The 14901-nt window shown below is 32.4% G+C and overlaps 1 protein-coding gene and 1 pseudogene across 2 annotated transcripts; both read left to right on the forward strand.

The window, feature by feature from the left end:
• Positions 1–515: 515 nt before the first annotated feature.
• LOC107625484 (ras-related protein RABA4d) lies at positions 516–4066 on the forward strand. The gene is made up of 2 exons (XM_088503509.1): positions 516–1228; positions 3288–4066. Exons 1-2 carry the CDS (start codon positions 1002–1004, stop codon positions 3724–3726), a joined length of 666 nt encoding a protein of 221 aa, XP_088359635.1. The 5' UTR covers positions 516–1001; the 3' UTR covers positions 3727–4066.
• Positions 4067–5376: 1310 nt separating this feature from the next.
• LOC107625485 (pentatricopeptide repeat-containing protein At2g03880, mitochondrial pseudogene) lies at positions 5377–9613 on the forward strand (annotated as a pseudogene). Its single transcript, XR_015904765.1, has 2 exons — positions 5377–5516; positions 6549–9613. The product of XR_015904765.1 is annotated as a pentatricopeptide repeat-containing protein At2g03880, mitochondrial pseudogene (transcript).
• The last annotated feature ends 5288 nt before the right edge of the window (positions 9614–14901 follow it).

A 14901-nucleotide genomic window follows, 5' to 3' on the forward strand; every position in this document is an offset into this window, starting at 1 on the left:
AGGAGTAAAGTATATTTTTGTACTTGAAATTTGGTAAATATTTTTAAAATATTTTTAAATTTTATTTTATTTTAATTTTATCTTAAAAATTTTTTATATGTATTAACTATATCTTAAACCGCTAAATTTTTAAAAAAAATTAGAAATAAATCAATAATAATTTTATAAAAATAACCTTTAATATAAGCAAATCAAGCATATTTTTTATGTATTTTTGTTGAATTAATCTTAAATTTTTTAAAAATTTTTGAGATAAAATTAAAACAAAATAAAATTTTAAGAATATTTTTAAAATTTTTACTAAATTTCAAAAAAATATATATATATCTTACAAAAAAAATCGATAATTTAAATTTCACATTAAATATAAAAAATATTTGGTCCTTGTCCTGAAATAGTAACTTGTGTCAAAGGTGAATTTTAATCTCTCCATCTCACAGTAGACATCTTAAAAGGTGATTAAATTAATTTTGATTAGGTTTGGATTAAAATAACGATCCGGTTAAAATCAAATTGTAGAATCCAACTTATTTTTTCATACCAATAGTAGTACCAAGGAACTTGCTATTGATGCACCCCCACCCACAAACTGCCTCCCTGCATTTGTGAACCTAACCCAAACACAACACAAACACAAACACAAACATTTTCCTTCTGATTTTCCTTTTCCCCGTTTACGTCACATCTCTTTCGTTTTTCTTTCTGTTTAATTATTGTTAATTAATAATATTTATTATTATATTGATCAACTCAACCCCTACGATCATACCAAAGAAGACATCAACAACAAGAACAGAAAGAAGCCTTTCCATGATTCATCAAAGACAAGAAGACAACGCCTTCTTCTTCCACCTTTCTCCTCCCACGTTCCAATTCCCGCGGTAATTTTGAGGAAACTGCGGGGGCACAACAATTCCAATTCCAATTCCTTTCTATCTCTAATTCCTCAGAAGAACCGAAGAAATATTAAGGGAAAAAAAAAAAGAAAATTCTGATTTAGGATGTCGAATTTGTACGGTGACTACAACCAGAAGATCGATTACGTGTTCAAGGTGGTGTTGATCGGAGACTCGGCGGTGGGGAAGACGCAGCTCTTGGCGCGGTTCGCGAGGAACGAGTTCAGCATGGATTCGAAGGCCACGATTGGTGTTGAGTTCCAAACGAAGACTCTCATCATCGATAACAAAACCGTTAAGGCTCAAATATGGGACACCGCTGGCCAAGAAAGGTTCCTTTCTCTTTCTCTTTCCCTTTCTCTTTCTCTTTTATCATTCAATTCAATTCAATTCAATATGTATAATTTATTATTTTTATTATTATTATGGGTCTTGATTCTTATAATTGTTGAATTAGGTCTGTTTCTTTTATTCTTGATTGCTATAATTATTGTTATGTATGGGTAGTTAGGTTTGGTTTGTGGAGGAGTAGGACCTGGTTCCCTTTAGGGTCATAGTGTGCCTCAACCACCATGACAACACCACGTTGTTGGTGATTGGGTAGTTTAATAGCTGCGAACGTTAAATATAATAATAAAATTAAGAAAAAGTATAAGGAGCCAATGACCTAAGCGTACAATGTGTACAATAAAGGTTTAAAAAGTATTAGAGAAATGATTATTATAGATGGTATCCATCCCAAAGACATGAGATTCCACATTGCTATTCTAAAAATATACTAAACCATAGTAACAGCCTCGTGAAGATACAAATTTCATTCGAGTCTAGAAGGGGATTATACGTTACCAAACTTAACTGCATTGATCACGTAAAGCCAATGGCCTAAGCATACAATGTGTACAATGAGCTAAATCTTTGGTTTATGAATAAAATGAACATCACCTATACTATCCAGAATAACCATCGGGATACCAGGGATAATAAACATTTCATGTTATAAAAAGCTAATTTTGGGTTCACCAATGTTCGAACTCTTGACCTTCCGGATCTGGAACTCTAATACCATGTCCTGAAACCACTCATCCCAAAAGCGTAACCTGACAAGACAATGTAACACTAATAATCATATCTCTAATACTTTTTAAACCTTCATTGTACACATTGTACGCTTAGGTCATTGGCTCCCTATACTTTCTCATCTATTATTTATATGGTACAAGATAAATATATTTTGACATTTTGTAATAGACTTATATAGGTCCTTAAAAGAAATGTATAAAATAAGTCTTTGAAAAGTCTTATTATGAACTTATAAGTATATGTGAGAAAAAAAAAAAAAGGATCCCTGGACTTATAGGTTCCAAAGAAATGAAATGTGTGCAGGTCGTATTTCTTCAAGGATCTATAAATCTAACATTATAGTTCGTTAAGAATTATATTTTCTCATTAAGAATCTATAAGTCCATCATGAAATTCCTTAGAGATTCCTATTGCTCATTTATTTGTGGAATTATTGCAGTGAATTAACTTTTTGTTAGATCCTCAGTGGAGTTTGCATGTTTTGGTTGCTCTAATTCTTAATGTAATTTCATAAAGGAGCTTTTGCTGGTCAATATTATTTTCTACCTTTTTGATTGATTTGTTTTTAATGTTCACCCGTCAGTGGGAAGATAGTACTCCTATTCTGCAAAGTGAATGTCTTTTGAACTTTCTTTTATCTACTAAGTATTTTTCTGGATGTTCCTCTCTATTTTTTTTTCCTTCCCATGTGCGTTTCTATTAATTTCCGGTCAGCGGGTTCAATCCTAGCTTGATATGACTGTGTCTTGTAAAATGGTACAAAAAGTAATTAGGATTCTGTTGTTGGATTGGATCAATTTATAGAAAAACTTTATTTGTTTTAATTGGACTTCCTTCGTGTTTTCTCATACCAAAGGTGCACCGGTCTTACTAATTGGATAAGTTTAGTATGAATTGATGAAGCTTTATCTGAATTATTAATCTATTATTGTCTTTACTGTAATATCCATGAGTGATTGTTTACTGATTTCTGAAAAGCAAAAACCTAGCCTTTGGACCAAACATGGATCCCAACACTATGATTTATGCCAAGGATTGTGATCATATTTTTCTGATTATGCAACACCTCTCTTCTGAAAATTTGTTTGTAATGGCTAATTGCTCCTGGGATGTTAAGATAGATTTTTTCTGCATTATAAGCAATCACAAGTATTTTTGTTTGCTTTTCGTTTGGCTTGGATATATGCTCAAAACATTCAATCTTTTGCATATTAGTTTTGTTTAGTTTTTCTTTTTTCTCTCATCGAGATTTTTTGTTTTGCATCTTAGTTTGTTACACAGCTTCTGAAAAAGTTCTCTCCTCTCTTTCAGGTACAGGGCAGTTACTAGTGCATATTATCGTGGTGCTGTTGGAGCAATGTTAGTTTTTGACATGACAAAACGCCAATCTTTCGACCACATGGCAAGGTGGTTAGAGGAATTGAGGGGTCACGCCGACAAAAACATTGTCATAATGCTAATAGGCAACAAGTGTGATCTTGCAGCTCTACGAGCAGTCCCAACAGAAGACGCCCAGGAGTTTGCACAAAGAGAGAACCTGTTCTTTATGGAGACTTCAGCGCTCGAGTCCACCAATGTTGAAACCGCCTTTCTGACCATTCTAACCGAGATATACCGAATAATCAGCAAAAAAACACTTTCTGCCAATGACGACACAGACCCCAATGGGAGTTCAGGGCTTCTGAAGGGAACAAGAATAGTTGTTCCGGACATGGATCACACCGAAAAGAAGGGTGGCTGTTGTGTATAAATCCTTATAGCTTCTGCTTCTTTTGGTTCTTCTTGAGAAACATATTTCTCAGTCAGGCTCCTCCTCATACACGTGGGGGAATTTGTAGGGAGGGTAGTTGGATTTTAGGCTATAATGTATTAGCTACTGTGCTTTATATATACGTGACTCCTTCAGAAAAATTTAGGTTGAATGTACTTAATTACCATGCTTTGGTTGCAAATATACGATTTTTTTTTTTCTTTTATGTTTGACACTTTCAGATTTAGAATTTAGGCTTCATATAGACTCAGTTGTGAACCATTGGGTCAGAATTTTCAAATAGAGGAATGCAAACTGTTCAAGTTACCAGACCCATCAATCTTCTGTATTAGACTAATAAATTGTTTAGTCGGAATAGCATTGTGATTATAAACAAATACATCACTTTGGTGTGCACAGAAAACTGAAAACACTTCCCTTTTATTGAGAAAAAAAACCAGAGATCCGAGTACCTGCAATCTAGCTACAACCAGCTTTTCTCATTACCTTCCTCTATGTCTTTCTTCTTTTTCTTTGTTGTGATCTTATTTCCTTAACTTGAGAGTGAAGCTTATCTCTCTTCCCTTGTTGATGCTGTTGTAGAGAAGTTGCCTTCAATACTTGAAGATGACTCGTTCCATGGAAGGAACAATCCTGGCATGCAGTTGCTCTGTATCTGGCTGATGGTTTTGTTGGATGAACTCGCCACTCAAATTTGCGGTAATTTTAAAATTGTTTATTTAGAATACCAAAGTTTATCACGACCTTCACCAATTTAGTCATTCAGATCTCAATTATACTCTAGTAGTTTTTGAGAATGAATTGCTGACACCATAGTAGTCCCTAGACCCCTTTTCGACGTCGATTCAACAACAAGAGTCATTATGTGATACTCCCTTATGAGGGCCACATCAAATGTGCAAGGACTCGAAGAGAGAACTAGAGACCACTATGATGTCCAAAGTTCAATTTCGAGAACCACTATATATTGCAATTAGGATATGAGAGATCAAATTGGTGAAAATCATGAATTTGGAAAACTAATATGAAAATTTAGTCTTTGAATATTTAATGATTGATTATGTCTTAAATTTTATCTTTAAATATAAATATTGGTAAACTGTTAATAGAAAAAAAAAATCTAAATATCCTAACTACAAAATTAGTTTAATTACATTGTTAGTTTATGTAGTTTTATCAAATTTGCAATTAGATTTTTTAATAAAAAATATTAAAATTAATGAAAAATTCATTAAAAAATATGTAATTAAATATTTAATTAAAATTTTAATTATGAAACTTTTAATTTAAAAAAAAAAATTAGTAATTATAATTTTTTTATACTGACAAAAATATAATTACAAAATTAAGAGCTGATTAATTAAATCTACAAAATTAGTAGAAAAAGTGAAAAACGGCCTACGCCTGCCACTCCCAATACCCACCTGGCCACTACTCCAAATCCATGATCTTCTCCCACCAAAGTTCCTCATCTCTCCCTGTCACACACCCAGCCTGCCTTCCTCTCCCCCCCCCCCCCCCCCTCTTTTTCTCTTCCTTTCTACCCGTTCGAGCATCTCTCTCAAACGCCCGAACGATTGCCACTTCTTTCTCCAGCGTCACTCTCATGTCTTCACTGCCGGCTGCTGCTATGTGTTCTCTCTCCATCTTCGCTGTTGCTATTTAATGTTTCTGGAGCAAGGCTGCGAACTTTGAGCTCCTCTCCTCTATTGCTGTGCTCTCTAGTCACCCAGTCTCTGTTGCTGCAGCTGTACTCTCTCTCGCCGCCGGTCAGCTCTCTCCACCAATGTTCTCTTCTAGTCTTCTGTGCCTCTCTCCATATCTTGATTTCTGATTAATTGATTACTTGATCTATGTCACTAAAAAAATTGATTATTTGATATATTAACAATATGGATTAATTCGACTTTTTTTTAAGTTCTTTGTTCATCGAGTTATTTTATTAGATTAGTTCCGGTTTTGCCTATTTATGAGAAGAAGATACAATGTGTGATTAAATTGATTAAATTCAACGGTAGCTCTTTAATCTTTCTGCCCTGTTCTGCCCAAATAGAACCTTAATTTGCTTGCTTGTGATTAAACCTTGTTACTAATAATTAACTAATTAACTTTCTGGAGCCTTAATTTAATTCGGTTTTACTTATCATTTGAGTGTAATTAAAAGATAAATGGAAGGTGGAAGGCCTTAGTTTGCTTCTGTTTCGGTTGCCATTTAGGTTCACTAACCCATCTTTGTTAAACACAATATATAAGTGCCATGCATATGATTGCTTGCAGTTCTTGATCTATCTTTGATCCTTTCTGGATCTTGGACATACTACATTTCAAATGCTTAGCAACATCTAATATGTGTGCTGTGTAAAAGGATTTGCTGCATTTTTACAGGCTATTTCCCTTGAAATTGCTTGCTTTTCTTTGATAAGCTGTTGTTCTAAATTTGGACCTTAATTACATAATTCAGAATTGTCATATATGAAGAAAATTGTCAAGTTGTATCCCAGTCTAGACCTAGTATGGTTGTGGCCTTAGAATAATGAGGTTTCATCCGGTTTAAGGCTGGGTTAGGTTCTCAAAAATTGACCTAGAGAATATTGAGGGCCATGTCTGTGCTAGAACAAATTGGTTTCATCCTACACATGTACACACACCCCTAGTAAGTGCATCAATCCACTTAAAGATAACAGATTATGTAAAATTGAAGTACCTCTAACACATTCATCTATGATGGTTGTTATTGCTATGCCTCTACTTTATTTCCAGCATTGCCTAACTTTCTTTTTGTTTGTTGGTTTTTTCTTCAGCTCGTCCAAAAATAATCATTAGACAAAATAAAAGTGGAAGTTTTCATGGGATGCGCAACTCTGTCCTATGGATTGTGCAACCTACACAGTTTTCAGTTTCTCTCCCCACCCATTCTCCAAGTTCAACTCTTTTCACGTAAACCACCTCGAAACCCCTCCAAAATTTTTGCCACAGTTAGTTCAGCTCAACAGAGGACAGGGACAACACCTAAAAGAGACCCTAGTGGTGAAAATCATTGCTCAGTGCCTCAAACAGAGAAGAACATTGAGATGGAACCGTCAAATGTGGGTAGCAAGCAGAGGCTTAAACAATATTCTTCCTTGTTGGGTAATTGTGCTTTGAGAGGAGCTTTGAATGAGGGAAAGCCAATTCATGATCACCAGATAAAAACGGGTGGACCCCGATTCTCATTTTTGGGTTTCACTCATTAACTTGTATGCAAAATGTGACTACTCCAGTTATGCATGCCAGGCGCTTGATGAAATGCCTGAACAAGATGTTGTGTCCTGGACTGCATTAATTCAGGGATTTGTAGCTCAGAGAAATGGCAGGCAGGGTGTTGATTTGTTTTGTGAGATGAGAAAGAAAGGGATCAGTCCGAATGAATTCACGGTTGCCACTTCTTTGAAAGCTTGTTCTATGTGCTGGGATATTAGTTTTGGGAAACAGGTTCATGCCGAAGTGATTAAGGAGGGTTTATTATCTGATGTTTTTATTGCATCTGCATTAGTTAATCTATATGCGAAATGTGGTGAAATCAATCTTGCTGATAAGGTGCTCTTTTGCATGCCTGAGCAGAATGAAGTATTGTGGAACGTGTTGATTAATTGTCATGCTCAAGTGGGTGATGGGAAAGGAGCATTTAGATTATTTTTTAAAATGATAAATTCAGAAGTAGAATTCAGTGAATTTACCTTGTCCAGTGTACTTAAGGGTTGCACAGATTCAGGACAATCAAGAGACGGCCAACTTGTGCATTGTTTGGCAATCAAAAGTGGTTTTGAAATAGACAAATTCATGTGTTCCAGTCTTATACACGTATATTCAAAGTGTGACATGGTAGATGATGCACTGAGACTTTTTTAGATGATCACAGACCATGATGTAGTTTCCTGGAGTGCAATGATCGCTTGCCTTGAAAAGCAAGGTCATAGCAGTGAAGCAATTAAGCTATTTTACTTGATGAGACATACAGGAGTTGAACCAAACCAATTTACCTTTTCAAGTGTTATTAGTGCTGCTGCTTAATCGGGTGACCTGCTTTATGGAGAAAGCATCCATGCTTGTATTTTCAAATTTGGGTTTGAATCAGATGTCTCTGTAAGTAATGCCCTTATCGGGATGCACATTAAAAATGGTTGTGTGGATGATGGTTATTGGGTGTTTGAGACAATGACATGGCCAGATCTTGTTTCTTGGAATACTCTATTGTCAGGATTTCAAGACTATGCTTACTCTGATCAGGATCAAATGTTTTCTGCCAGATGCTTGTCGAAGGATTTAGGCCAAATATGTATACATTTATTAGAATTTTAAGGTCTTGTTCTAATCTCTTAGACATAAACTTCGGAAAGCAAGTTCATGCTCAAATTCTGAAAAACAGGAAAGCCCTTTTGGACATGTATCTCAAATTTAGATATATGGAGGAATCATATATAGTTTTTGCCAAGTTGATCAATAGGGATGTCTTCACATGGACAGTAATGATCACTGGTTTTGCCCAAACTGAGAAAGAAGAGAAGGCTATCAAATTCTTAAATTCAATGCAGCAAGAAGGAGTAAGGCCCAATGAGTTCACTATTGCTGGCTGTTTAGGTGGTTGTTCCCGGATAACTGCTAGTGAAAGTGGAAGGCAACTTCACTCTATGGCACTTAAGAGTGGACTTCTTCCTGATATGTTTGTTTCTGGTGCACTTGTCGATATGTATGCAAAATGTGGCTGCATAGAAGATGCTGAGACTATTTTGAAGGAACTGGTTCGGCATGATAAAGTCCTATGGAACACTATACGTGGATTCTCTCTGCACGGTCAGGGTGATAAGGCCCTGGAGACCTTTCAGAAAATGAAAGATGAGGGCAACTTACCCGATGATGTTACCTTTATAGGTGTCCTTTTTGCATGCAGCCACATGGATCTTGTTGAAGAAGGGAAACAACACTTCAACTCCTTGAGCAATGTTTATGGCGTAACTCCTAGAGATGAGCATTATGTTTGTATGGTTGACATTCTCAGCCATGCAGGAAGATTTGCAGACGTTGAAAGTTTTGTCGAAGCGATGAAGCTCACGTCTAATGCATTGGTCTGGGAGAATGTTCTGGGCGCATGTGCAAAGCATAGGAATGTTAAATTTGGTGAAAGAGCAGCAAAAAAGGCTATTTGAGCTCAAATGCGAGACAGACTCTACTTACATATTACTTTCAAATATTTTTGCTAGCGAAGGCAGGTGGGCAGAGGCCAAAAGAATAAGGGTCTTGATGTCCAGCCATGGTGTTAAAAAGGAACCTGGTTGTTGCTGGGTAGAAATAAACAATAAAGTACATGTCTTTGTGTTGGATGGGGCACATCCTCACATCAGGGAAATCCATTTGAAATTGGAGGAGCTTGGTGAAAAGCTCAAATTGATTGGTTATGTACCACAAATCGAACATGTGCTTCATGATGTTCCATACACAGAAAGAAGAACATCTTAATCACCATAGTGAGAAGTTGGCTCTTGCCTTTGCCCTTATGAGCAATAGCCATGTGAAAACAATACGACTCTTCAAAAACCTGCGGATCTGTCGCAATTGCCATAATTTTATAAAGCATGTCTCAACGATCACAACTCAAGAAATAGTTATTCGCGACACTAACCAGTTCCACAGCTTCAAGGATGGATCGTGTTCCTGTCAGGATTATTGGTGATTTGGCTGAAAAAACTAACCTATTGAACTTGTTTTCATGTAATTCATTGTTTTGAAAAGAACTACTTGTGCTCATCCATATGCTGAGATGTGAGAAGATATCAAAATAACTCTGGCAAGGTAATGAATGAATTTGAGTACTTCTTTCATTCCTTGTTAATTTCAGCGACATTCATAGCTATGGGAGCATTTTAATCTCATTCATGCCAAACTCGCTTGAAAAAAGATTGAACATTAAATATTTATTATAATAGGCACCAAGCTAGCTCAATTTTTATTTGGTTCATAAATTTTTATAGAAGGTTTCTTTTTGGTGTAAACTTCTTTGAACGACACATTGAATCTGAGAGTAATTAGTGAGACTATAGGCTTAGGTCAGAGTCAATATTAAAATTGCAATTTCATTGTCTGAATAATACATTTAATTTATTTATAACATTTTTTCTTTTACTAATATAGTAGTAATATATAGAGTAAACACCCAACCTGGTTCCTGTCCATATTAAATTAGGACAACGCGATCTCTCACCAAAAAAATAACTCACACCGGTCCCTGTCTATGCATAAAATAACTCATCGCGCCCCCTTCCATGTATGTCCGTCCATGGACAGGGACTGGCGTGGGTTACTTTTTTTGTGAGGGATCGCGTTGTCCTAATTTAAAATGGACAGGGACCGGGTTGGGTATTTACTAAAAAAAATTTAATATTATAAAAAAAATTATATAAAGACTAGTTGACTAATTTTTAAAATTTTACTACAGTTGATATTTTAGAAATTATTTTTAGTACGTATAGAAATAAAAGTGATGTTTTGTCTAATATTGATATTTGACAATTGGATACGCAAGGGATGTTACTACAGCGTCATCAAAGATTCGTCCAAACATGGCACACATATAGTGTTCAACATGTATTTTATGTTTTAGTTATGACTTATGATCCACCTTATATATTAGACATGTTCCACCTACAGCAATATCCAAATTTTTTCAATAAAAGGCCAATTTTCAACAAAAATATCCAAAAATTTTTTTATAGAAAAAAATTAAGCCATGATATTCTTTTATTTTTAAATTAATTCTTATTCAATTTATTAAAATTAATATATTAGAAAAAATTCACCTAAATATATTTATTTTTTAATAAATTCAAAAAGTTAAAAGATTTTAATAATATAGATATAAAACTTATTTTATACAATTATATTACCTTAACACAAAAAATTAATCACCATATAAAAATAAGTTTAATATTCATAAAAAAATACTTTCTTTGTTATGAAAAAATTAATTTTTTTATTATTGACAAATTTATTATTCTCTTATATCAGATTTTGTTTTCTTTGGAAAGTATAGAACCTAACTTTGCTTCGTGGCTGCTCGCCAGTGAAAAAATAAAAAAGTTAATAGGAAATTTCGAATATAATTAGTTCATTACTTAGAGTATAATAGATATTTTACCAATTATTTTTACTAAAATCTTTTCACATAGCCAACGTGAAACATCTTATGACTAAGGTAATATTCACTAATTTTATTGTGTATTATCAATTTTTTTACTTTTGTGTCATTCTTTTCCGTCAATCTTCTCTTATCTTTTATATCTTTAACACTTATGTTGCATTATTTATATTTATTACACAATGTGTCAATATAACAAATGATTCAATATTTTAATAAATATTTTTTCCATGTTATATCAATTATGACGTGCGAACACTTTTACTGATTTACTGTATCGGATGAATATCGAGAAGTATTATATTTAAAATATATTCAACATATAGAAGTGTCATATTTTTAACTAATTATATCTTAATAAAAAAAAATTTGCAATATTTTTTGACACTACTAATTTTAATTTTTTTTAGTAAACACCTAACCCGGTCTCTGTCCATTTTAAATTAGGACAACGCGATCCCTCACCAAAAAAGTAACCAACGCCGGTCCTGTCCATGGACGGAAATACATGGGAGGGAGCGCGATGAGTTATTTTATACATAGACAGGGACCGGCGTGGGTTACTTTTTTTGTGAGGGATCGCGTTGTTCTAATTTGATATGGATAGAGACCGGGTTGGGTGTTTACTCTAATATATAGTATCCATCTGTAATTCTTGTACTACCCAATACATCATCAAAAGGTCCTGTTATCTACAATCAGCAAAGAAAGGTGCTTTTATATCAATTATAATGTCTTAGTTGGTTTCTATGTATCCAGCATGCTAATATTGATGATCTACTGGAAAAAGTTCTCTAGAAGATAGAACTTCTGTGGAAAGCGGATGGAGTAGTGCTCCTCATTGGCAAATGGATCTTGCTGTTGTGTGCATCCTATTATTCAGGTTTGGCATCTAAACTAAATTTATTTGTGTTTTGAGGAATCAGATCATGCTTAGAGATCATTGTCCAGAAAAAATCCCATTTTATTAATTGTTTTTTAATTCAAATTTGCTGTGAGATTCGAGTCCCAAAGACTTGTTTGAGTGGACAAACGAACTAACTAATCGACCAACCAAGTTAGTTAAAATCCTAACCATTACTGTTAGAAATAATACTTTAATTAAATTATAATTAAAGAATAACATAGCCAATATTTTTTATTAAATAATTATGTAATTATTTTATTTTATACCAATAAATAAATATATAATAATATAGACTTTCTTGTTCTTAAAAATATGTTGTTGTGTATAATAGTTTTTTATTTCTACTTATGACTATAGTTATCTTAATAAAGTATTTTTATAAAAAATTTTAAAGAATTTTTTTTCTTTATATTTATTTCTACTTCTATAAAATCTCTTTTAACGGTACAAACAAGCAAAAGAATGTTTCTCGAGGCATTTGATGAAGAATAGAAACTTTCACGACGCAAAGAAAATAAGAATATAAAGACTTTGACTAATGGTTAGGAGCCTAGGACTGAAGTACGTAATTATGTTCGTATCGCGAGTCAAGGTTGGTATATAGAAACATAGATTAAGACTTTCACGACCAGCAAAAAGAAGAATTATGACTTTGACCAATGGTAGGACTGAATTACGTAATTGTCTTTGTAGTTTGTATCGTGACTCGCGAGTCAAGGTTGGAATATAGAAACATAAATCAAAATTCACATATTTCACTAAAATGAAATGAGTAATTATCCAAATTAGTTCTTAATAATTTTAAAAATAGACATTATAGTCTTAAAAAAAATTAAAACATAGATTAATCTCTAAGATTTTATTCAAGTAGACAAACTAGTTAATTCTTTGACAGAGTAATTATTTAGATTAGTTTCTAAGGATTTTAAAAGTAGATATTTTAGTCCCAAAAAAATTAATACACATATTAATCCTTAATACTTTTTTCTATCAGATATAACAGTATCTGTCTATTTTACTTTTATTATATGTTTTATTATTATTAGCTTAGAATTGTGCATGTGAACCATAATACTAGCATATTAATACACTCTTTTCGTTAGAAACAAGTAAGGTGAATAATTATGTTTTGAAATCTAAATTAAAATATTTTCTTTTAATACAAACATATTTTTTAAAATAGAACATTTTTTTGTTATATTAAATACAAAAATATTAAATAATTTCAATCTTAAATTTCTTATAGAATAATATCTAATAATTTTATTATTATTATTATTATTATTATTATTATTATTATTATTATTATTATTATTATTATTATTATTGAGTGAATATATATATATATAAGAATTTAATGAATAAATTTATTATTATTTTTGTCCAAAAAATACAAAAAATTATAGTACAGTATTATTGTGCAATTAATAATTATTTTATTTTACTTTTTTTAGACGGAAGACTGTTATATCTGACGAAAAAAAATGTTGAGAACTGATCTATGTATTAATTTTTTTTAGAGACTAAAATGTCCACTTTTTAAATCCTTGAGGACTAATCTAAATAATTACTCAAATAAAATCTTATTTAAGCGTAATTTTTGTGGAGTTTATTATCTTGGTCGGTCTCATCAGTCATTCTTAAATCTTAAGTATATAGATGTTTTATTTTATTTCTGAAATTCTTCATCAAACTATAACGAAAGAAACGTATGTTAGGAAATTATTTGATTTCCTAACTTATTTGTGGGCAATACATATATTAATTATAATCACAAATTATGCTATTTCAAATTAAATGACTTATATAATGGTGATCTCATTTATTGTTATAAATGCTAAATTGAATAAGTCATTATTACTTTTGATTTGGAATTAAATGAGAATAAAACCGGATATTATCTTTTGTTCCTTAGATAATTATCTTTTTGGATTTTAGATATATTATCTTTTGGGCTTTAGATACTATTTTATTTGGGTTTAAGGGTTTAATGGGTGCCATGCTCAAATATAAATAGACTTACAGGGTTTCGGTCCCCAATATACCAAAAGCCGCCTTTGTTGCTATTTCCCCATCAAAAGAGTTGCAGTTCAGCCACCTAGGAATACAGAAGGCTTTGGTTGAGGAAGATCGAAAGAACCACAAGATCCAAACTCTTCCGATCGTATGATTCATGTTTATGAATTCAGGTACGCTTCCGCATTATGATATGATATATTTTTTGATGATTCAATATGGATGATCTAGGTTATTAAAATTAAAATTTATTCCAACAAGGGGTATCAGAGCCATCCATTATTTAGTCATCGAAAATATTCGATTTTTGCTTTTCTATTGTCGAATCAATATATATATATATATATATGCATGTTGTTTACGTTATAAATTGTTGCACACGCATATATATATACTTGTTTGAGTTTGTGTGTGCGTCAATGTATATATATAAATTGATACGTAGATATATATCCATTGATATGCCTCCTGTGTGTTTTTTATATATATATGATTTTAGTATTGTTTCAGATTACATGTTATTACTGCCACTTGGATATATATACTTTTGGCTGCTTATATATATATATTTTACCGTATCGATATTCTTATTTGATATAGTAATTGATTTATTCTGAAACATTAGCACAAAGAATTATTATAATTGTCTCGTTTCTCTTATTTTGTGCGTTTTTTAATTTGATATAAAGTTAATTGATTATCCTTTTAGGATATAAGGATTATTATGTATATGTAACTTATGCGAATATTAATCGATCCAAAAGGAGATTTATATTTGGCCAAATTATGTATACATATTAATAATATTTGAATAATAGAAAATATTATTTAATTGTTACATAAAGAAACTAGTAACAATTTGGATTATTATACCCATCTATTTTATAAAGATTTAGTTTTGGAATAAATTGATTGAACATTATGCTGCCAAAGTAGCCTCTTTTGTGAAAATTGATTTATTTAAAACATTAAGAATATGGTGATATGTAATTCATGCGAATATTGGTCGGCCCAAAGGAAGGCCTATATTTGGCCGAATTACATACACATATTAATGGTAAAT

Source organism: Arachis ipaensis, chromosome B2 (assembly GCF_059453495.1).
Source record: "Arachis ipaensis isolate K30076 ecotype BB chromosome B2, ASM5945349v1, whole genome shotgun sequence".
NCBI lineage: Eukaryota > Viridiplantae > Streptophyta > Magnoliopsida > Fabales > Fabaceae > Arachis > Arachis ipaensis.